General features: G+C 39.3%; 1 protein-coding gene across 6 annotated transcripts in view; it reads right to left on the minus strand.

Moving 5' to 3' along the window:
• The window catches only part of LOC124126830 (four and a half LIM domains protein 2-like), a 161,258-nt gene that overhangs the window by 38,818 nt on the left and 96,385 nt on the right, over positions 1–26,055 (minus strand). For all 6 annotated transcript variants that reach the window (XM_048384396.1, XM_048384394.1, XM_046490369.2 and 3 more), the window contains exons 4-5: positions 23,392–23,625; positions 20,862–21,077 (exon numbers count right to left, since the gene is read on the minus strand). In XM_048384396.1, coding sequence (XP_048240353.1) covers positions 20,862–21,077; positions 23,392–23,625 — 450 coding nt within the window. The remainder of the gene's footprint in view (positions 1–20,861; positions 21,078–23,391; positions 23,626–26,055) is intronic.

A 26,055-nucleotide genomic window follows, 5' to 3' on the forward strand; every position in this document is an offset into this window, starting at 1 on the left:
TGAAACACTTGAAATATTCATACCAGAACTATCTGATTGTGAAACTGCACTTAAATGTTCCAGAGTTGCCATTTATTACTTTTTCGGTACACCTCACATTTCATCAAAGGTATAAAAGTATCTCATTACATGAATTCGTATGGATATTTCTATGAAGACAATGGCAATAGTAAGTTTCTGCATGTGAAAATAGTAATAGTGGGATGGGCTTAGCAGTTTAGAGGCGGTATATAATTGTATAGAAACTGATACAAAACAAACATTTCAGTTTCATCAATGTTTGAACCAAATTTGTTCTTTACCGCTCGATGTCTCTGACAACAAATACATCTTGTACATAGTTAAAGTTTAAATAAGCCATACCACACACAGTTTGTAAATTTCATGGGGCTCAAGGGCCATTAATATGATATTGATATTGATAATTCTATTGGGACACAATGTTAGTATTGAATGAAAAATGTAAACCTATACCCCAAGTTATTTTGTCAATGTTCATCAATGCTTCTTTACCCTAGGTATTTCCACCCTCAGCCTCTGTAGGAGGCAGAGAAAAACAAAATACTGCATATTCAGCTTGTTTTTTAAACCTTCTTTCCTGTTTATATCAAGGTAGAATCTGGCCAAGATTAAAACTGAACGGAGGAATTCCACCAACTTCACATAGCTGTCGGTTGTGCTGCATCTCTCCTGGCACCGGCTGAGGTTTCCCTCGATCCTTGGTGTAATGCATCAACACATCCACCTTAGATATAATGTCAAAGTTCGGCCCCTTTGATATACACTGTTATCCACTTTCATTGATGCTATAAATAGACTTCTCTCACTCCAAATATGGGCGCAGGTAATCTATTTCTGTCCATGAGTAATCACTGCATGTTATTTGTGCCAGATGCTTGGCTGAAGGTCAGGTTACTGGTTTCAGGGGGCTATTTGATTAATATCACCTAGTCAGGGAGTATTACCTATTATAGACCCATCATGACTATATCCATACAATGGTCTGTTATATTATCTGAACAGAACCAGTGACAGAAGTTACACAACACCTCAATAGGTTTAGTTCAATTTGAAATAATATATTAAGGGCAGATTCAGAGGAAGATACTTCAAAATATCAAATCAATAAAAACTAAGTTAAGTTTACAATGCAATAATATTACTGATTCATATTTTAAAGGATCATGGAACTTATTATTCAAACATAGATCTATTTTTTTTACAGCTAAAGAAACTAATTTACAAACAGATTTCGTTTTCAGTTTGTAAAGAATAATGCCCCTATAGGAAAAACACACAAGAATATTCTGTCAAATTATGTCAAACAACACAACAATCCCTGATAGATTAACATCTAGTCTCTAAAATGAACATATTTTACAGATTTTATTTTTAAATTATCTTTAATAAATATCATAAAAAGGAGCCAAGAGACTCTCTTCCTTTCAGTAATTTAAGCTTGCCAATATTATAGACTTGCATGGGCTGTATTGGATATATTTGTTTGAGGAGACTAAAGCACCGACTACATGCTCTTGAACAGACAATAGGAAACCAACACAGTTCACAGACAGGAGCTATGAGCCTACAAAACAGAACCTACATCATCAGCATCAAGTTTCAGCCATAATCACCTTTTTACATTCATACAAATTAATTCTGCAGATTTGAATGTCAGCTTGGACCATGCACCACACAAACAGAGGCTCCACTCTCTGCTCCTCTGCCGCTCCATGTAACACTTTGGTACATCTAACCGGGGTCATGTGGCGGTAAATAGAGGAAATTCAACACATCTGGACGCGCACAGGGGTTCAAATAACTCAGAAGAAAAAAATAGCAGCAAACTTTACACAAGCTGTGGGAAAACTACTTGTATAGGGAAATGACTTCAGTCTGTGCATCTGTGCTACGTAAACAGATCAGATTCAAATCAATGACACCAGTGGTCTTGTGGATTTGTTGAGAAGGAATAGTTTTAAATTCTTGAGATATTTATATGAAATATAGATATCTTCCTGATATTAGAATTTTAATTTAATTTTAGTTTTTGCCAAAACAATGGCCTGAAACTTCAAACTTCCAACTGAATATGGCAGGAGGATTTTAAAATGTCTGCTTAAAGGTACATTCATCTAGGGAAACAAGGCTAAGTCTGGCCATAAACCTCGGTCCTCATCATAGGATTTGTCTTTTCTACATCATCTTGAAGGCGATCGTTAGCACCATGCCATCCTAAGTCTAATTACTACCATTCATGCAAGTTGTTCATATCTGCATAGAGAAGTGCTAAGTAATAGTTTACCTTGTCAGTGTAGGCTCTCCATGGTAAATAGGCACTTTGTAGTAGCAAGGAGCTACCACTTACAACATACAGCCTCTCAGTCAATACTTTCTGGAAGACTTCAGTCATTAGACTGAATATGTCTGCACCAATATGTAGAGAACTTCCCTTCCAGATTTAATAGGCTTCATAAAACTTTTAACTATCTGATCTTGAATCAGATCATGCTAACATCTAATTATTTTTTTCTAATGAAGGTTTAATTATGAAAGTCAGTTCAGCAGTATCTAATTTCTGTAACCAAAGCGACACTGTTTCACACCAGGCATGAAATGTCTGCCTAGCTGAGACAGGAACTGGTCATCAAATGTACCTACACCATCTTAAGGGGCAGTCGGGTAGCCTAGTGGTTAAAGCGTTCGCTTTTCACGCCGAAGACCCAGGTTCGATTCCCAACATGGGTACATTGTGTGAAGCCCATTCTGGTGTCCCCCATCGTGATATTGCTGGAATATTGCTAAAAGCAGCGTAAAACCATACTCACTCGCTACTCCGTCTTAACAAGCACTTGGTGGTTGGCTAGTACCGGTATACTACTTGATAATCAATCAACATGAAGTCTAATTGGTATAGCCCTGAAGACTACTTACGTAAATTTACTTATATACAAGTCAGGGTTTACACATCGTTAATCGCTTGCATGGAAGAACTGAAATATATTTCTATTTCTCAAACTTTTTTTTTTCATTCACAAACTGTACAATTAACAGAAACATCAACGTAACTAGGCCAACTTAATAAACTGATTCAATTTCTAATCAAATTACTTTTTTCCATTCCCAAACTGTACAATTACCTGACTAGCAACTGGTTTTATACCTCCACCTAACAGAAACATCTGTATAAGTAGGCCTACTTATATCCTGATGAAATTCAAGCCCAACAGCACACTACACATCTTCAGATCCGTGAAGATCTGGGGTAGAGTCTTCAGCAACCCATGCTTGCCGTAAAAAGGCGACTATGCTTGTCTTAAAAGACGACTAATGGGATCGGGTGGTCAGGCTGCTGACTTGGTTGATGCATGTTATCGATACCAATTGCGTGGATCGATGTTCATGATGTAAATCACTGGATTGTCTGGTCCAGACTCGATTATTTACAGACCGCCGTCAATTAGCTGGAATATTGCTGAGTGCGGCGTAAAAACAACAAACCAAACCAAAACTTATATCCTGATGAAATTCAAGCCAAACAGCACACTACACATCTTGTATTGACGACTAACATGCAATGTTTAGTTAAACTTATATAATTAGCTCCATGAGGAAGGGAAAGAGAGATCTTCCAGCCAACCTGAAAACTCCAGAGATAAATCTCTACGGCCCTCACTTCCTCCATCTATGCAAACAGTTTACACTGCCTCCCTTCATGCTGACTGTAACCCGAAAGTTCTAAATGTTCCTTATCAGTAAGTATAAGACTGTGTCATTGCTTCCTGTTTACTGGCAACAGACAAAGGTCCTACTCACTGACGAGCTGGTCTCGCCCAGCTACACTTGACAGACATGCCTTGCACAGGCTGATGGAAGAGACCTTTCACCTCACTCTCGAGTGAGTGAGTGAGGGAGTGTTGTTTGATGTCGGTTAACATTATCAGAGATCTATATCATGGTGGTCTGTAAATTACCTTGTTTACATTTTTCTAAGCCAGTGGGTTATTTGCCCATCATCACCATGGGAAACGTATATTCCACCTTAAGGAGGGAATAATTTACCTATATAAAGTGAAAGAAACACTGTACAGGAATACTTTCACTTTAAAGTAAATTTTCAATACTGTGCACTGATAATTGTACTGATTAATTATTATATTCTACTCAACTTTTGATTTGGTGACAAAACTTATGGAAACATTAACCAGTGTTTATTTCAACTTCCAACAATGCAAAAATTGTGCCAGTTCCATGAAAATAACGAATACTATGCATATGACATTTCCATGCAACCAGTCACATTCAATCTCCACATGGACAGAAAATTCCCTTCGAATGTTGTGTGGTATATATGTATTCAACTGAATGTCAAAGAAAACATAACTGTTCTGACCTTGACATTGGCACAGATATCAGTGTCGCTTGAGGTCTTGACTTATTGAAACCCCTTCTTTGCATAATACCAATTTACAGCTACAAAAGTAGAAAATACACAAAATTCACTTCGCCTACAATGACAAACGTAACAACAAAGTTTCCCTCTTCTTCAGCTATCTCCGTATCTGCTTTATCTTTATGGGTAAGACAATCCCTGCCTCCATCTTAAACAACATCAATCTTTCATTCCAGAATTACTTTATGGGTCCTAGTAACTCCAGGGTGAGCAAGCAATCCACACCCAGAGACACAGGCAACCGGATTGGAATTAGTTGTCTGGAAAACCCAATCCTGGGAAACCTCAGGGCAGTCATGTGTTTTACTCCATCTGTTTCAAGGAGTAAAGAGCGTGTTTTATATACAAACAGATGTCCTGTGTCTGATGGAAACTTTCTTTTAATTGGAAGGATATTGATTTGAACTAAAACAAAATTTGCTTAAAAGGATTTACATAGGTTACATGAATAAACATTTCCATCTGTTTTCTTACACATATTCACAATTATGTAAAATAGAACAACACCTGATGTGATGATTATTTAGAGAATGTGGTGCTCTAAAGGGAAATTATACAATAAGGTTTATTTTATAATTTAAATGACATAGGAGGCTGTCCACTGTCATTGACACCGAAATTGACATTACATAAATTTTATTCAAATCAATAGCTGAGGTTACAAGATACATAACCTGTTCTTATCTAATAACACAGTGATGGAGTGAGTGAGTTGGGTTTTATGCAGCTCTGAGTTTAATTCAAGTCATGGGGATTACACAGCTTCCATTGTGACACCCAATCCTCCAAGTATAAACAGGCTCCATTACGACACCAAATCCTCCAAGTATACATAGCTGCCATTGTGACACCCAATCCTTCAAATATACACAGCCTCCATTGTGGCATCTAATCCTCAGAGTATACACAGCCTCAATTGTGACACCCAATCCTCCAAATATACATAGCCTTCATTGTGATATCCAATCTTCAGAGTATACACAACCTCCATTGTGACACCCAATCCTCAGAGTTTACACAGCTGCCATTGTGATACCCAATCCTCCAAGTATACACAGCTGCCATTGTGACATCCAATCCTCAGAGTATACACGGTCTTGATTGTGATGCCCAATCCTCCAAATATACACAATCTCCATTGTGACATCCAATCCTTCAACTGTACAGCTTTCATGGTGACATCCAATCCTCCAAGTATACACAGCTGCCATTGTGATACCCAATCCTCCAAGTATACACAGCTGCCACTGTGACATCCAATCCTCAGAGTATACACGGTCTCGATTGTGTTGCCCAATCCTCCAAGTATACACAATCTCCATTGTGACATTCAATCCTTCAACTGTACAGCTATCATGGTGACATCCAATCCTCAGAGTATACACGGTCTCGATTGTGATGCCCAATCCTCCAAGTATACACAATCTCCATTGTGACATTCAATCCTTCAACTGTACAGCTATCATGGTGACATCCAATCCTCCAAGTATACACAGCAGCCATTGTGACACCCAATCCTCAGAGTATACACGGTCTCGATTGTGATGCCCAATCCTCCAAGTATACACAATCTCCATTGTGACATTCAATCCTTCAACTGTACAGCTATCATGGTGACATCCAATCCTCCAAGTATACACAGCAGCCATTGTGACACCCGATCCTCAGAGTATACACGGTCTCGATTGTGATGCCCAATCCTCCAAGTATACACAATCTCCATTGTGACATTCAATCCTTCAACTGTACAGCTATCATGGTGACATCCAATCCTCCAAGTATACACAGCAGCCATTGTGACACCCAGTCCTCAGAGTATACACGGTCTCGATTGTGATGCCCAATCCTCCAAGTATACACAATCTCCATTGTGACATTCAATCCTTCAACTGTACAGCTATCATGGTGACATCCAATCCTCCAAGTATACACAGCAGCCACTGCGACACCAAATCCCCAAGTATACACAGGCTCCATTATGACACCAAATCCTCCCAAGTATACACAGCTGCCATTGTGACACCCAATCCTCCAAATATACACAGCCTTCATATTGACATCTAATCCTCAGAGTATACACAGCCTCAATTGTGACATCCAATCCTCCAAGTTTACACAGCCTCCATTGTGACACCCAATCCTCCAACTGTACAGCTTTCATGGTGACACCCTATCCTCCAAGTATACACAGCTGCCATTGTGACACCCAATCCTCAAAATATACACAGCCTCCATTGTGACACCCAATCCTCTAAGTATACACAGCTGCCATTGTGACACCCAATCCTCCAAATATACACAGCCTCCATTGTGACACCCAATCCTCTAAGTATACACAGCTGCCATTGTGACACCCAATCCTCCAAATATACACAGCCTTCATTGTGACACCCAATCCTCTAAGTAAACACACCGGCCATTGTGACACCCAATCCTCCAAGTATACACAACCTCCATTGTGACACCCAATCCTCAGAGTATACACAGCCTCCACTGCGACACCAAATCCTCCAAGTATACACAGCTGCCATTGTGACATCCAATCCTCCAAGTAAACACAGCCTCCATTGTTACATCCAATCCTCCAAGTATACACAGCCTCCATTGTGACATCCAATCCTCCAACTGTACAGCTTTCATGGTGACACCATATCCTCCCAAGTATACACAGCCTACATTGTGACATCCAATCCTCCAAGTATACACGGCCTCCATTGTGACACCCAATCCCCCATGTATACACAGTCTCCATTGTGACATCCAATCCTCCAACTGTACAGCTTTCATGGTGACACCATATCCTCCAAGTATACACAGCCCCTATTGTGACACCCAATCCTCCAAGTATACACAGCACCTATTGTGACACCCAATCCTCCATGTATACACAGCCTCCATTGTGACATCCAATCCTCCAACTGTACAGCTTTCCAGGTAACACCATATCCTCCAAGTATACACAGCCCCTATTGTGACACCCAATCCTCCAAGTATACACAGCCCCTATTGTGACACCCAATCCTCAGAGTATACACAGCCTCCATTGTGACACCCAATCCTCCAAGTATACACAGCCCCTATTGTGACACCCAATCCTCCATGTATACACAGCCTCCATTGTGACACCCAATCCTCCATGTATACACAGCCTCCATTTGACACCCAATTCTCTACCTGGACAAAACCTCAATTGGAACCACTTAAACCTCAAATTCACAGGGAAAGTGGGGTAGTCTAGTGGTGAAAGCTTTCACTCGTCATGCTAGAGACCCTTGTTTGATTCCCAACAATTTGGGAAGCCCATTTCTGGTGTCCCCCACCGTGATGATGCTAGAATACTGCTAAAAGTGGCATAAAACCATACTCACTCTCTCACTCAAATGGACAGAATCAGCTGAGTCACTTATTTTAACCACCTTATTCCCTTCATAGTTTTATTGTTTTAAAAAAAATATAATACCTTAGTAAAGCAAAAATCAGACTTGAGCTACTGTACTTCCTTAGAGGGTGAATGAGTATAGTTTTACACTGCACACATTTTTACCATCCTATATCTACCGGTTGTCTCTTAAACATGAAAATAATTGAAACTATACAAAAGAAACTGTTGTCAGTCAAAAGTTAACTTGACACTTTAAGATACTGGCTTAACCGTAGCTCTTTTCCCCCAATACAGAAGAAAGGGATCCCATGACACATAGCCCCGGAGGCCTGTTTAATCAGGTCTTGGTGTTGTACAATCACCCATAGACTTGTTGCATACGTTTTGTCATACATTCAAGATATTTACAGACATCCTGAGGCTAAGATCCTCTATATTTAGAATGATATATTGTTGCTTGGTAGTTCTAAACCCCTGCTACAAATCATATCCTCATTAACTGCATATATTGATGGGTATATATACTTCGTGACCCTGTCTACAATACATCTAATGCATTAAAGGTACTTTTGAAGCTTTTAAGCCCAAATATACATTTCAGCGTGAACTTTGATGAAAGTCTCCCAAAGTAATTCACTCGTAACACTGCAAGTGTTTCATGTTAAGGCAACATCAAAGGTCATTATTAACTCTCTTCAGCAATCTCTCATGCTGCACAAAAACTTTCATCTAAAAAAATTTGATATATAATAAGTGTTCGCTACTCTTATCAAACGAACCTATTACCTTAGGAAGCAGCACATATACTACTCAACATGTATAGGAATACTGACATACTTTATACTCTTTCGAGTGAGTGAGTGAGTGAGTGAGTAAGTGAGTGAGTGAGTGAGTGAGTGAGTGAGTGAGTGAGTGAGTGAGTATTGATTTACACTGCTTTTTAGCAATATTGAAGCAATATCACGGCAGGGGACATCACAAATGGGCTTCACACATTGTGCCCCTGTGGGGAATTGAACCTGGGTCTTCAGCATGACAAGCGAACTCTTGAACCACTCGGCTAGCCCACCGCCCCTATACTATTTTGAAGTAGAGGACAATAACTTATAAAATTTAGTACTTGAATTCGCTTTAAATGAATTCAAGCTGAACATGCTTCTTTTCCTGGACAGGATCACACATTATTTATATGACATCTTTATGCCAAGTCACTCATCAATCCTTATCAAGACTTGAGATTTATATCTTATGACACTTAAACATGTTAACACCTCAAATTTATCTTTTAAAAATAACTCTCTTTATTTTTTATTGCTTATTATTCACACATCTGGAAATGATTCATAATCTTACATTAGAATTACTAGAATATGTATAGTCCAATATAAATCAACTGCACATGTTGACATTCTAACTTAATAAAAATACCTTCCTATCCTTAAAATAGCTAAAAATGACAACTTAATGAAACTCCGGATCTTAAAGGGTGTTCACATGTTGATGAGATAAGAATTCTGAACATCACACAAACACTATGAGCACTTAATGACACAGTCCCATCAAGTCTATGATCAGCTTGGTCACAGGACAATGGTCACACATTTCAGCTTTATCAGCGCTGCATTATCCAGGGAATACGAGTGGTATATATCTCCTACTACATAGACCACTCCCCCTACGTCACACACATCCTGTACAATACGGGTTCGTATACCATGCTTCCTCAGGTGGGGAGATTGTCGCAACTCCTCAAAGCAAACAACATCACGCCACTGGTATAAAATACCCCAATGACTAACAAGTGTATCTGAAACATACAGCCTTCTGGCATTTCTACATAGATCCTCAAACCTTTTAGTTGGAGCTACAGAAGTAAACTATCTGTACTAATATTACAAATATATAATGTCCCTTACAAGTAATACATGTATATGAAGTTACATAAAACTAGTCAATGACCAAGAGCAATGTACAGAGAGGGAGTCACACATCACATCTTGACACAATCTGCAGATATTAATCATTGAAATCAATACAGCTATGGCATTTGAAAGTCCTTTAATCAGCTATACCATAAACAACCTTGAAAATTACCATGGTATATCGTACATATCATGATACACCTCACATCTTGCCATAATCTGCATAATACATTCCAGCTATACTCATTAGTGAATTAGTCTTCAACACAGCTTATAACAATATTTATATGTATAAAACTCATTTAAACCACTCGTCAGCATATATTTTTTATGTAAAATGACAATACAATTACAAACGTGAATCAAATATCCTTCAATCCATTGCTTATGCAAGCTAAATCAAAACAATATATTTATCTTTAATTTTTTTTTTCACAGTAGAAAGACAATCCCAAACGTAAGATAAAAGACAAATTCATTAATTATCAATTAGTATGAAAAAGGATTTTTCAATATAGGCCTTAAAGGCAGTGTGACTGTACATCAATTATGTTAGGTAATAACCATATGTAATTATTTGTGTAATTATAAAGTCATCTTGCCAGCATTCCATGAGATTGCAGGAGGGCTGCCTCAGCGTACACGTGTTACCTAGTAGTATGCACCAGTATTACTCCACATACTGCAGAGAAGGAAGGAACCATTACAGTTTGTAAGTGCGTCACCATCTGTTAGGGAAATTACATGCTTCCTGGTCAATGATTTGTTGTGTCTGGCTATCTGTAGAGAACAAATATACGTTCTGAAAACTTTACATTACATTCACATTAAAACTAATTTCTTTTGGTAGTATATATATGAAAGAAATTCTTTTATTATATCCTTAATCCCATCTTGTGTAGTGTAAACATCAGGATTTATATATAGTGCTCTATGCACTTACTAAGCATTCACCAGATGAAGGAGCAAGGAGTAGCTCTGAAACGTCGTACAAAGAATAAAAGACGTTGCTGTCCATAAAAAAGGGTCTTGTGTTCATCCTTAATTTAGTTGGACAGATATGATGCTTATTTAAACTTTGTATGACAGCACTGAATTATTCTGATATTAGACATCAATTCACCATGAACACCCCATGTGAAGATCTTGGTTAGAATTGGTCTTCAGCAATCCATGTTTGTCCTGAGAGGTGACTTACGGAAACGGGTGGTCAGACTTGCTGACTTGGTTGATGCATGACATTGTATCCCAGTTAATGCATGTTATTGTATGGCAATTACGTAGGTCGATACTCATGTCAATCACTGAACTGTCTGGTCCAAACTTGACTATTAACAGACTGCTGTCATACAGCTGGAAACTTGCTAAATCTGGCATTAGAATAAAAAAAAAAATTCATCCCCTATCACCAGGGTGGAAAATGAGTCAGCATTGAAAAATTCCAATATTGCATATCACTACACCATAGACTCCCCTATCACCAGGGTGGAAAATGTGTCAGCATTGAATAATTCCAATACTGCATATCACTAAAACATGGACTCCTGTATCACCAGGGTGGAAAACGTTTTGACAAAGTGTAAAGAGCACCCTGACAAGTGGGTAACTGAGTGAGTGAGTAGGCTTTGAACAGCACTTCAATTATATCACTGCATGTCAACATAACGGGGAAGGAAAGGACAACATGACACAGGTAACCTACCACTTTGCTAAAGCCATGAGCACAGGCATGACAAATCAAGGATTACTATTGGGGCAATCTTGGATTAAAAGCATCATCCAGGAGCTCCCGGCAACTGTGTACAAACCGTTGGCCCACCATTCCCAGTTCAAAGTGGTGGGTACTGAGTAGGACCTGGGTACCCACAGGACTACCCGGACCCGTGGTTAGTCACATGATTATATTGTTTAATGGCAACAATTATCACTTTAAGCGACAAATGGTCACATTTCTTTCTGACTATGCACACATTCCTTCTGACTTTATGTGTTTGCATATAGATACAACTGCAGTGAACTTCAGTATATAATATATGCATGACCAGATCAGTTTATACGTGTATCTAAATACATTTTGACAGGAGTTTCCCTATCGGACATTTTGTACCTATTTCTTGAGACCTACAGCGGGTACCTGGGAAGGGTTGGGTAATAGGGGGTGGGTACCTGGGCAGTAAATTTGGACTCGTCCCAGCCCTAGTTAGTCTTCAGTGATGAGCAACAAGTGAGGGCCATAAAGGTGTCAGACGTCTACACTAGACATAGACCTTCATGAGTAGGTATTGTTCTCCTTTGTCATGTTTCACAAGTCTTCCCTGGGTGGAATAAATCTTATATTGGGTAAATATAGATAGCCCCTCCATTTCAAGTCCATAACCTGTCTTCTTTACAATGAGCACTCTCTCATTTCAATTAATCGACAGCAATTATTTGTTTTCAGTTGTTTATATTAACAATCTTGAAATCAACCAGGTATTAAATTAAGGAATTTAAATAGAAACATCTTTTTTTTTGTGGGAACTGAAACTGACTCAAAACTGTATCGCATTTCTTACATCCTGGTATTTCACATTGTAACATGATATAACTTACATATTAGCCGGTAATTTCACATTGTAACATGATATAGCTCACGTATTAGCCAGTAATTTCACATTGTAACATGACATAGCTCACTTATTAGCCAGTAATGTCACATTGTAACATGATATAACTTACATATTAGCCAGTAATTTCACACTGTTACATGACATAGCTCATGTATTAGCCAGTAATTTCGCATTGTAACATGACATAGCTCACGTATTAGCCAGTAATTTCCCATTGTAACATGACATAGCTCACTTATTAGCTAGTAATGTCTCATTGTAACATGACATAGCTGACATATTAGCCAGTAATTTCACATTGTAACATGACATAGCTCACTTATTAACCAGTAATGTCACATTGTAACATGACATAGCTGACATATTAGGCAGTAATTTCACACTGTTACATGACATAGCTCACGTATTAGCCAGTAATTTCACATTACAGTAAACTACGGTTATAACGAACTCAAAGATACTGGTAATTTTAGTTCATTATAACCGTAGTTCGTTATAAGCATATATACATCATAACTACAGCAAATAGTCGGGACAAAAAAAGTAAGTTTGTTATATCCATCAGTTTGTTATATCCATCAGTTCGTTATAAGCATGTTCGTTTTAACAGTAGTTTACTGTATGTGTTTTTCACATCAAACTTCTATTTTCTATATGCTTAACTGGGCTTGTACTTGAAAGTGAACATACATATGCAGACTTCCAACTCATTAACCTAGGACTTCTGACACAAGGAAATCTCCTGATTGCAAACTCAGGATAAAATGTAAAGTATAGGAATGAGTATTGGCTTCTAATTTCACTGGGCAACACCTTGACAAGCTTTTTGTATCAACCAAAACCACATAGATTTCATTAAGCAAACCACACTGCATGCCCTCCATGTCTGTCCAATCACCAACCACAATTGACCCGTAACAAGTTTATATCAACTAAATACCTTTGTGTGTGATGACATTTATCTAAGTCCTGGGATACAAGTGCATAATACCCTCTTCTACGACCTGTCTCATTCAGCACGGCCGAGAACCACAATCGACTGAACTCTCGCCTTTCTTACATTAAGTGAGCCCTAAACGGCTCTCCCTCATAACATGTATTGTATAGGGTCCGAGTGTGAGGTTGTGCTGCTTCATGGGTTCAGCCACAAGGACTCAGAATTACTTGTCTAAACATTCATCGGATCTGCATTAACTGTCTATTGCTACTTGGGGAGGTGTGTCCCCAACAGCATACTTGATCACACAAACACCTTTTGTATCCTGTATAATTCACATTTTTTGTTGGACCTTTATATGTTTAATTCAGCATTTTATTGCTGATAGTGTTCTCATAGAAATGTCATCAATGTGGAAATTTCAAAGGATGGTCTGATAAGGAAGGGGTATGGTCTCAAGAGGTTTGTCTGTCTGTCAAGTATGTTTGAAATGTGTCACAGACTGTGATACAATGTCATTAAGTACAATTGGTCAGCCAATAATTGACAAAATATTTCCAGGAACCTATTGACACATTTTCTACCACCTTATAAAAATAAATTAATCTTACTTAAAAAGAAAAAAAGAAGGTTGAATATACATACAACAAAAAACCAGTAAAGTAAACTGCTGAATAGAAATTAAAGATGACCCAATATTTCTCATAGTACTATTGCTGACATAACATATTTACTATAGTCATTTGGAAAATTTGGGTTTTCTTTAACTTCTCTTGAATAGTACATATGTTCAGAAACTATCATTAGATAACACATAACATACACAGAACATATTTATATTCCTATCAATTAATCAGTTTTGATCAACATAATACCCAATTCCTAATTAAACAACAACAAAAATATTAATGAATAGGTATCACTAGGTAGACTTATAAATATAGCAACAAAATCTAAATTACTATCCATTATATAAGATATAAAAAATATATCTTCCATCAATTATGAATAAAAAAATGTCTTCTCATATACACAAGTACTAATGTAGCCGATCATAGGTGAAAGAAATGTCTTTATTATTCCAATAAACACATGGATTTCAATGCAAACAGCTGACATAAACACTTCTGTGTTGATAACAAACATTACACATAATGAAAACCATACATACATCATTCTGGGACTCCTGTTTCTCCTGGAGTTCCCCAGGCTGGATGATCTGTGACAGAACTCTGTCAAACTCCTCGGTATCTATATCCGACATAACTATTACTCCATACAGTCACACAGACGGCTACAAGTAAAATCCACTGGACACACTCACTGTAAGTGAGACTAAGGTGTGGGAGGTTTAACTACATTTCAGTTGAACAGACCTAGCCTAGGTCAAAAGCACTCCTACTATATCCACACCAGCGAGTCAGCGAAGCTTGCGACATAAGGACAGCCCATTATTTTTAAGATGACAATTTCAACCAACCGGCTTGCTGAGGGGCGGGAACGTTTTTCTCAACCAAAACAAAATGATGACATCTCACTTCTCCTCAGTCAAAGTTAAACCTGTCAAGTTTTTTTTACTTGAGTGAAATTATATAGACTTAGAATAGGAAAGGGTTTGTGGTTTTCACACAGGGTAAGGGAAACTGGAGCTATGGCAGTGATAGAGCAGACGTCAAAATTTCCAACTCACCCAGAAGTACAGGAGCAGACGACACAACTACCAGTGAAGAGGAGAGAGTCTTGATGAACTTTTCTACATATCTTATATATATTGGGGGACAACTTTAGGGCTGTGTGCAAAATTCCATTACTATGGTAACCTCACTATAACACTGGCACTTTGGTCATTCTCAAGCTTAAATTTCTAAGTATCCAAAATTCTACAAATATTTTTTACATTGCATGAAGATTGAACAAACTAAATTACTTTACGATTTTAGATTACACCTAAAGGTCACATTTTAAAGAACTTTTTGTGACTTTTGGTAGTGTTATAATGAAGGGACACTGTGTGGATGGGGTCTGATGCACAAGCATGTGCATTAGATCTAGTTACAGCTCCCCCCAGCTTGGAAGACCATTAACGGCCTGTGATCAGACTAGCCATCCCACCTGGGTCCAGCAGTAACAAGTTGTGGGCAGTGTGGGATGCCAGTACCAGTGCAAACACCACACAGTGCCGAGTGCAAACACCACACAGTGCCGAGTGCAAACACCACACAGTGCCGAGTGCAAACAACCGCTACTGTTTACAGGGAGTACTTGTTTGTGACACATCTACGTACTACAAATACTGGAAGTAGTGAGTTAAACACAGGCTGCCCTCACCATGTGTCCGGGGCTACTGGTTATGCTATGCTTGTACTAAAACCTGACAGTCTTCACCACCCTTTGTTCTACAACTGTTTTTCAAATCTGGGCATAAAGTCCTTGGTTAAAAACATGTAGTTACTATGAGCCAACAGGAAAAAAGACAGAATATTTGCTGAAGACAATTTAATTAATTTCTATATCATCATTGTAAGTCTACTACCATCTGACCCGTGAAGATCCGGGGTAGAATAGGTCTTTAGCAACCCATGCTTGCCGTAAAAGGCGACTATGCTTGTCGTAAGAGGCGACTCACGGGATCGGGTGGTCAGGCTTGCTGATTTGGTTGATGCATGTCATCGATCCCAATGGCGTGGATTGATGCTCATGATATCAATCACTAGATTGTCTGATCCAGACACGATTATTTACAGACCGCCCATCATATAGCTGGAATATTGCCGAGTGTGGCGCTAAACAATAATATAAATTATCGAATCCGGCCAAGACAATCCAGTGATTGACATCATGAGCATCCATCTATGCAATTGGGATACGATGCATCAACTAATTCAGCGAGCCTGATCCCCCGGTACCATTAGTCGCCTCATATAACAAGCATGGGATGCTGAAGACCAATTCGGAGACTTCATGGGACTTTGGCACAGGTGATCGTACCTTTATCAAGCGATCAGTGGTGATTTGGGGTAAGCATATAGGTCCCCAGCAACCTATGCTTGTTGCAAGAGACGACTTCATGCATTGGGTGGCCATGCGCATTGACTTGCTTGATAACATGTCATTGTATCCCAAATGCTCATGATGTCAATCACTGCATCCATGTATGCGCTAATGCTGGTTTTATAGTGCTAGCCCACTGAGATACCAGGCTGATCTTAGTGCAAAGACTATCTTAAGTATGTTAGAGTATGGGAGTTATGATCTTCGCAGCCCTAAGACAGGAGGCAGTTTAACATGGATACCCCACTGAGACACAGTATACTAACTCTGAGCGGACCAATCCTTGTTTTATTCCATAAATGCCGATCGCCAAGGAGGGAAACAACAAGTACTATCTTTAAACGTCTTTTGGTGTGACACGACCGGGGATCAAACCACAAATTTCCGTTCTTCGGGTAGAGTCTCTGTCAACAAGACCACAGAGGCCGTCCTTCATACTGAGAAGTGACTGAGACAACCTGACATATATGTACACGCACTTGAGCTGATGGTGGGTCTCTATCAACAAGACCACAGAGGCTGTCCTTCATACTGAGAAGTCACTGAGACAACCTGACATATATGTACACGCACTTGAGTTGACGGTGGGTCGCTATCAACAAGACCACAGAGTCCGTCCTTCATACTGAGAAGTGACTGAGACAACCTGACATATATGTACACGCACTTGAGCTGATGGTGGGTCTCTATCAACAAGACCACAGAGGCCGTCCTTCATACTGAGAAGTCACTGAGACAACCTGACATATATGTACACGCACTTGAGCTGACGGTGGGTCGCTATCAACAAGACCACAGAGGCCGTCCTTCATACTGAGAAGTGACTGAGACAACCTGACATATATGTACACGCACTTGAGCTGACGGTGGGTCTCTATCAACAAGACCACAGAGGCCGTCCTTCATACTGAGAAGTCACTGAGACAACCTGACATATATGTACACGCACTTGAGCTGATGGTGGGTCTCTATCAACAAGACCACAGAGTCCGTCCTTCATACTGAGAAGTCACTGAGACAACCTGACATATATGTACACGCACTTGAGCTGATGGTGGGTCTCTATCAACAAGACCACAGAGTCCGTCCTTCATACTGAGAAGTGACTGAGACAACCTGACATATATGTACACGCACTTGAGCTGATGGTGGGTCTCTATCAACAAGACCACAGAGGCCGTCCTTCATACTGAGAAGTCACTGAGACAACCTGACATATATGTACACGCACTTGAGCTGATGGTGGGGCTCTATCAACAAGACCACAGAGTCCGTCCTTCATACTGAGAAGTGACTGAGACAACCTGACATATATGTACACGCACTTGAGCTGATGGTGGGTCTCTATCAACAAGACCACAGAGGCCGTCCTTCATACTGAGAAGTCACTGAGACAACCTGACATATATGTACACGCACTTGAGCTGATGGTGGGTCTCTAAGAACCATCAGAACCAAACACACTCAGTGCTGCCAAGGGAGGGAGGCAGAGGAAAAAAAGGAAACAGCAGCCCCCTTACAGCATCAGCGAACAGAGGACAAAGTTCCCCCAGATAAGCACAAAACCTCCCAGAGTGAGCACCCCACAGTAGTTGGTGCGAGCGTATGTTTATCTCAACACTTGGAGGCATGCATAGTTTGGATACACAGTGCTGCTGCGTGCTTGATGCCATCTTTAATATGCATAACAACTGCTTGTGTTCATTTGGTTACAGTTTCTGCAAGTCAACTCACTCAATAACCTGAAATGTTTGCACACTCTGATATGACTAATAGAAAGTATAATCTTGTGCCACAAACTTGATGTGTTATCAACCATTCTAAAATATTGACACAAATTAAAAAATGTAGATCAATTATCACAGAATTAGTCTCTATTCTGTAAACTTCAGTGATATGTTTTGCATAGACTTGCAAAAGTCTCTAAGGAAATGATTATATGTTTAAATAATAATTCCTAGATTATATGCATATAATAAGAACAAGTTGTCCCTATAAAAGACTGTAGTCCTTAGTACTTATCTAGACTTGAATATTATAAGAACAGAATTACTATTCGGAAGAGAATTTTATGGATGTCAGTTTCTTTATTATAAGGAACACAACATTTCCTGATGTATATCATTTCTAAAAGCCCTTCAAAGACTAGAATTACTATTTATCCATGGACCTCATTCAATACAGCCTTGGGACAAGGCTATGTTTTGCTGTATTGTGAGACTCAGAACAAAGCAGCAAGCAGTTTCTATGCAGTGATTTTACTTGTGGTTCAATCAGTTTTCATCAGGTATGGTTGGCATTTATATATTGTTGACACAACTACCCTGCTATTTTCTTTTAAATATATAAAATTCCAATGGAGATTTTAAACCATAAGTCATATCCTCATTAGTCAAATTGTGAAACTGAGACTCTACAAGGTCTTAACAAAAAATAGTTTAGAGCTTATCAAATGATAGAAAAACAATTCCAAAACCACATTGAGGCACGGATAGGATATATTCACAGCTGAGCGTCATGTACTGAGGATTATATAACAAACACCACCCCTTTAAACTTGAAACCAAAACTTAATTTGTGTTCAAAATGTGGTTCATTTAATATTTGTTAACAAAGTATACTGCCTTAGATGGTGTCTATGAAAAATGAATAAATTTGCAACTGTACAAAAACAGCTTGTACTTGTTCTTGATAAATATTTGGTAAAATGGTAAATCAAAGACAAACATGCTTTCAATTGACAGAAATTGTTTTGCGGACTATCTCATTACATGTCATTAGTAGGCATAAATAACTTTTCTCCCTCAGCACAATTCAAAAGTTGTGTCCCTTGATGCACAAACTCTAATCTGTTTCTAATCCTCAGAAAACAACAATCTTCCCATTGCTTCCCACAGGGATGATTTTCTCCATAAAACTGTGACTTAGCGGTGACAATGAAGCTGTAAGAGGATATGTTCGTTCTAAATACATTCCTTCCTGTTGTGAACCATCCTGACTAAATCAGCTTACAATCCATTCTAAATTCATTGGACAAACACTCTCTCGGCGGTGGCTACTACTACTCTTGGCCGCAAACAGTAGATACAGCATAGAAGGTCATCTGTTTATTATTCACAGGACATCAGTAAGATTTACAGAAATCTTAAGTGTAAGGTTCTTTTACAGCTGACTGTGAAACTAAAAGTATATGGAAACACATAGAATATATTGCTTACATGAATACTTAACAGATTTATGAAATGAAGTCATTTCTAACAAGATCATGACAAAAACACAGTTGAGACCAATAATAGGCATTTATCATGTTATTCCATAAAATCAAACTTAGAACAAGAAGTCATTGTAAATTTTTGTGGAGTTAGTCAACATTATTTGCATTATCAGCAGTTTTACACCAAATGTGTAACACTGCCGTCAGCAATACTGCAGCTGTAGTACTTAGGTCTGAAATTAATCTTAACTCTGCCAGTCAAACCGGAGGTTGATAGCAGGAAGAACAATCCACATCGGAGGGGCACTGGTTGATCCTGATGTGGGTGTTCAAGCCTTTCTTTCCATACACCTATAGTTAAAACCTGTGGCAGTCCCCCAATCATATGTTTGTTCACTTCCTGACACAGAAAATGTTCACACCCCATTTGTAAAATCCCTGATCCACCTATGCTATGTGTCAGACGTTCAGGTACTACAATAACATCTTTAATTTCTTTGAGATGAATTTAGAAGCTGGAGTACTAACTAAGGATAAGATTAATGGATGAACAACTTCTTTATTATAATTAGGAGCAACGTTTCTTTATAGGTTCTAACACCATTATCAAGCAAGTGATATCACATAAATCTTATTCTTATTTATTACTTATAACATCTTTCATGGCAGAGTTTTGTGCTATGATGTGTAGATATTTTATTCTGCACCCTCCAATCAGGCTTCTTCCTCCAGAATGAGTGAGTGAGTGAGTATGGTTTTATGCCAATTCTAGCAATATTCCAGCAATATCACGACAGGGGACAACAGAAATGGGCTTCACACATTGCACCCAAAGATCTGAGTGCATCCCATTAAAGGTCATGTCAAGATGACCTTTCATCTTACCAATTGGAGCATTGCTTACAAGATCGCAAAAGTGAAAGTCCAATGTATATTCTAATCATGCAACCTAGGAAAGTGTAATACGAGCTGAAACTAGTGCCGTAATGCTTGAGACATCTGGGTCCACTTGCACAAAGCGATCTTAGCGCTAAGACTATCGTAAGCCTATGTTAAAGTATGGGAGTTATGATCATCATCTTAGCGCTAAGATCACTTTGTGCAAGTGGGCCCTGCTGGCTAATATTGATGTCATGTTAGTCATTTCATTGTTCGATCAAACTTTGCGAATGTTTTTTTACCTGACTTTAATGGGATGTCCTCAGATTGGTAGCAGTAAGAAAAACTGAGAAATGATTTTTATTACATTGTTCCAACACCAAATAAACTTAACGTATACGGCGTAAATCTCACCTCATCACAAGCAGGGCATCGAGGCCGTATAGTCTCTGCATAGTGCCGCTCACAGTATATATGTTTTGAGTGGTAGCAGTACGTCATGTCCACCAGGAGTTCCTCGCAAGCCTCACACACAAAACATGCCGGGTGCCAACACACATCATTTCCGGCTTTAGACGCACACACTACCAGGTCGGCTACGTCGATCTCCCCCTTGCAGTAGTAGCAACTCTGGAACATGGGGTAAATACATCAGGGTGTTGTTTGTTTGTTTGTTGTTATAACCAGTGGTCTGTAAATAATCGAGTCTGGACTAGACAATCCAGTGATTGACATCGTGAGCATCGACCCTAGCAATACGATGAAATGCATCAACCAAGTCAGTGAGACTGACCCCCCGATGCTGTTTGTCGCCTCTTACAACAAGCATAGTTACCTTTTATGGCAAGCATGGGTTTCTGAAGACCTATCCTACCCTGGATCTTCACGGGTCAAATACATCAGTAAGTGCGGGAGTCTGGCTTTACACGGCTTTACGCGGCTTTACGCGGCTTTACGCTGCTTCCAGCAATATCATGGCATGTGGGGATGTGTGTGATTGTAGCCAGCCAGTTCTTCTGTGTGATGAGCAAATGCTTGAGCAAATGCTTGAACCACGAGGCTACCCAACCAATTGAGTATCTTTTAAACTAACATTTTTTTCATGACACAGAAATGTAAATCTGGTCCTCACAAATGCATGGTTTGGACCCAGAAAAAAAAACATCCTGAGAGATACACAATTTCTGAATGAAATTAATTGATTTCATCAGTGGCTTGAAAAGTCCCTGTCTCCTAATACCGTAAACACAAGGTTAAGTTTATTATCATGAGTGAGTGAGTTGGGTTTAACGCCGCTTTTAACGGTATTCCAGTTATATCATGGCATGTCAGCTTAATGTGGGAGGAAAGCCCGAAGTGATGCAGGTCTTAGACGTTTACCACTTCGGTGAAACCCACGAGCACGGGTATGGTGCTGACAACCCTAGAAACATAATCGGAGCGAACCGGGATTCGAACCCACAATCATAGGTTTCTGGCGTGCCCAAGGGACGCAACTCTGCACAGCGAATCGCGGCGCCTTAGACGACTGATCGCAGGTTTGAATTCCCCTTAACCCCTACTATGTTTCAAGGTTTCACCAAAGTGGTAAATGACTGCTACTTGCATCACTTCAGGCTTTCCTCCCACATCAAGCTGACACGCCGTGATATAAATGGAATACTGTTCAAAATAGAGTTAAACCGAACTCACTTACTCTTGTATGTCCCTCCAAACAAAATTTGTTCATATATATGCTTTCACCATTACAATCTGTGATCTGTGTATTGTTATGACCTGCTAATCCTGCAGTGTATTTCATACTCTTTGTGATCCACTGTCCCTATCTCTGGACTGGAGAATGTCACTGTACGACAGGACTACAAAGGGAGACAATTAGTGTGATCGTGAGTCTACTCTTATTGAAGCCTTCATAAAATCTCTCCACTTCATCACTCTTAAGTGTTTAACAGAGGACAACCACAAAATGCAAGAACCATTGATTTGTGCTTTGAAGTAGAGGTTTTTGGTGTGTTTTGGGTTATTTTTAGATCTCATTAATAAACATAATGTAACAGTTGCTCAAAATACCATGTTGCTTGTCTCATTTTCCAGTGCATGATATTTTGAACCCATGTAAGTGACACTGAAGAATACCAATTTAGGAATGCTTTCAAATTTTCTAAATTTTGTGACATTGTGTACTTTCTGCATTGTATGTGTTCTTTATATTTACATTTCATATACACATATCATATCTAGACCAAACCTATAACTATCTAGAATCACGTCAAATCGCCATTTAGGTTAACAGTAAACCAAACTCAATCAATTTCTTGTCGCTAAGACAGAAAGCCTTTACAGAACCTTACAAAATTTAAAGGGACAAGTGATGGAAAGGTCATTTATTATAGGGGTGGGCGGGGTGGGTGGTTGTCCGATGGAATTAGGGAAAGGTTACCAAAAACATATGACAGACTCAAGGGGATGGTCATAAAAAACAATACACATATTTGGGGAGGGTCATGAAACATGGGCATTTTATAATGAACTTTAAATAATGATTTTGCATGTTGTTCCTCCAAAAAATACAACAAGCATTAGGGGAGGGTAATTATTTTCAGTACATTAGTGCATCAAAATTCGATGACCCAATCCCCCTGGTAGCTGTGACCTGACTCTAATTACTAGTATTCGCGGATGTGGGCAGCCTCCGTGGAGTATTTAATTTTTTGTTTACTGATTTGCCTCTTACATTATGATGCAAGTTTCTCTTTAATAGTCTAATCCTGTGCTCCATGACTATTGAAAACCAAGCAGCCCCAAGCCCACCATACTCCTCTGGGCAGTGACCAGTGTAATCTCTAAGCCTGCAATTGTTGTATGTCTAAGAACTGTGCACACATAGGCTCTGGCCTCTCCCAAGTTGCCCCTTCACAAGACCATGATGCATCTGTCCACTCACAATTGCTACAGGTGAGTCTTTCACCACGCCGATATCCATGGCAACCTGATCGCGGAGATCTCGGAAAATCTGAAATTCCCTCTTCTCGACCTCCTCAGGCATGTTTTTGTTGTAGTCGATGGAGAGGTCCTGCTTGGGAAGTTGGCGGATGAGCTGCATGTCGCGGTACTTCTCCCCCGGCGTCCCAATCCTCGGCACTTTGTGGTTGGGCAGCTGGTCCATGTACTCCTCAATCTGTCAACACACAAAACACAATACTGAAAGGCAACACATCATACTCATTAAAGGACAGGACCTGATTTTTTTTCCAAATGACATTGCTACCTTGGACCAGTTGGTAGTAGTTGGTTTTACGCTGATTTTAGCAAAAATCCTGCAATATTACGTCGGGGGACACCAAAATGGGCTTCACACTAAGTATCCATGTTGGGAATCGAACCAGGGTCTTCGGCGTGACAAAGATGGATCTTTAAATACTATGAGTGAAGCCAATGGCACTATTTTGGGACAGAATAGATCCTAAATATCATGTACACTACACCAAGCTTGGATAATTGAGCAGCCTTTAAAGTACATGCTAGTCAGCTAGCCCAGGACTACTAAAGTAAGTAAAAGTCCAATGACGGTAGTACTCAGTGACTTGTAGCATTTGACGGCTTTAATTCTGAACTAGTTCTCAATGCTGAATAAAACTGACAGTAATCAGTTATGTCTCTTTCAAGCAGTACTAGCTACAAACTAGGATTGGTGAATAAGGATTCTAAGTGAATAAGTCCTTTCGACTAGTCTTTAAAAATATGATTTTCTAAGTCTGCTGAGTGAGAGAATTTTGGTTTAACAGTATTTTCCTGTGAAGATCTGGACAAACCCATATAATGCTTTGGTGACACCCACATGAAGGTGCTGACAGTCCAAGGTGTCAACCAATGACTGCCAACAGATACTGGCCTCTAGAGAACACGACAACTTTAGATGGTTTTGAAAGGAAAACCAAATACATTTCAACAAACGGGATATTCAAATTTGTTCACAGTCATGCAATTATATAATGACCATGGGCCACTTTCAGTTGTAAATGGAAGAGCAGCATTCCAATAAATGTGGATCTGATATTTTGAAGTAGTGACACCGTAGTTCTTTACAGAGACCTGCTGCATAGTTACCTTCTCATCTCAGTATCAGCATGGTAGATTGTAAAGTCAGTTTCAGCATATTACAAGTCTTTCTTTCTAACAAAAGTGTAGTTTTTGTATATATTTAAAAATCATCTGAAAATGCTTCTAGTGTTACAAATGTCATGGGTCCCATAGTTCAACATGGACTTATGACAGTCGTAACAATATGACTGCTTTGTGAAACGTTATCAAGGTTATCAGATAGTGCCAAGCCACTTCTGCTAAAGTTATATGAATATTGAGATGTTGGTTTTTTTCAGTTTGATTGTCCCCATTGGCCCAACATTTTGAAAAGCCATTGTTTGGCAAGGTATGATATTCAGTATAAAGATTTTGTGGAGAAAGAGAGAACGTGGCCATTCTTAAGATCACATGTCAAAAACCCAAGTAATTGTGAACTTAATAGTTGATCATCATGATCAACTATTAAGTTCACAATTACTTGGGTTTTTTTCTGTACATCTTCAAACATTTTACAATACTGGCCTGGTGAGGATTAATTACGACAACATTGTATAATGGGATAAGACTCGTGACATAACACAAAGTCTATGTACAAATATTCAATATGCCGGTCAATTTACAGAATTGGCATCAGGTGCCCTTTGAATACTGCTGCTTCAAAAGGAATCCAGTTATTGAAAGTGCATTTGAAATGAACATTATCACTTTTGATTGATGTATTTTCCCAACATAATGTGCAAAACTTAACCTGCACCACAACACGAAAACATTTCCAAAAGCCACAGAATTAAACCAATCAAAACATAGAGGCATCATAAGATGGAGTATTTCAATAACAAACTGGTCTGGCTTGATATCCTAGCAACCCTGCGGCTATTTGACTGGGCCACACGCAGGAGTTTACCGAGCATGCTCCCTGGAGAAAGCATTCTCACCTGTCCTGATACCTGACGGAAGGAGGGCTAGTCACAGGGGAGTTCGGGACAATGTCACATGCCACCACTCATTGTCAATATTGAGGTTCTAGGTTCGGTCATTCATTAATTCTGACATACTCGCACAGCACACAACTGCATCAACATTTCACCAGTCCATGTTCTGGCCTGTAATAACATTCTCAGTCAACCGATTTAGAAGGGGGCTGATATCGAACTTTCTGAAGTCTTTCTGGGAATACCAATCAAGGCTTAAGCCAGTTAAAGTCATGGAAACTTGTCCCATCTTAGTACATGCAGCAATGTAGAATCTGAAATGAACTTGGAAATCTCTAAACTATCTATCCATGTCAGAGTGATATGGCTCAGTCCTCAGAGACCCAGCTATATCATTCTGTCTTTGAACCTGGTCCATGCAAACCAGTGGGTGACAGTGCAGGCAACGACCCACCAAGTTGGTCCATGTATCGCGAGACAGTTCAGTTCTTATCCTTACAATTACAATATAGTATGCTGAGACCCAACCAGGTTGGGTCCATGTATTGTGGAACATTTCAGTTCTTATCGTTACAATCAAAAGATGGTATGCT

This window comes from Haliotis rufescens, unplaced genomic scaffold, assembly GCF_023055435.1.
Source record: "Haliotis rufescens isolate VD_foot unplaced genomic scaffold, xgHalRufe1.0.p SCAF_5, whole genome shotgun sequence".
Lineage (NCBI taxonomy): Eukaryota > Metazoa > Mollusca > Gastropoda > Lepetellida > Haliotidae > Haliotis > Haliotis rufescens.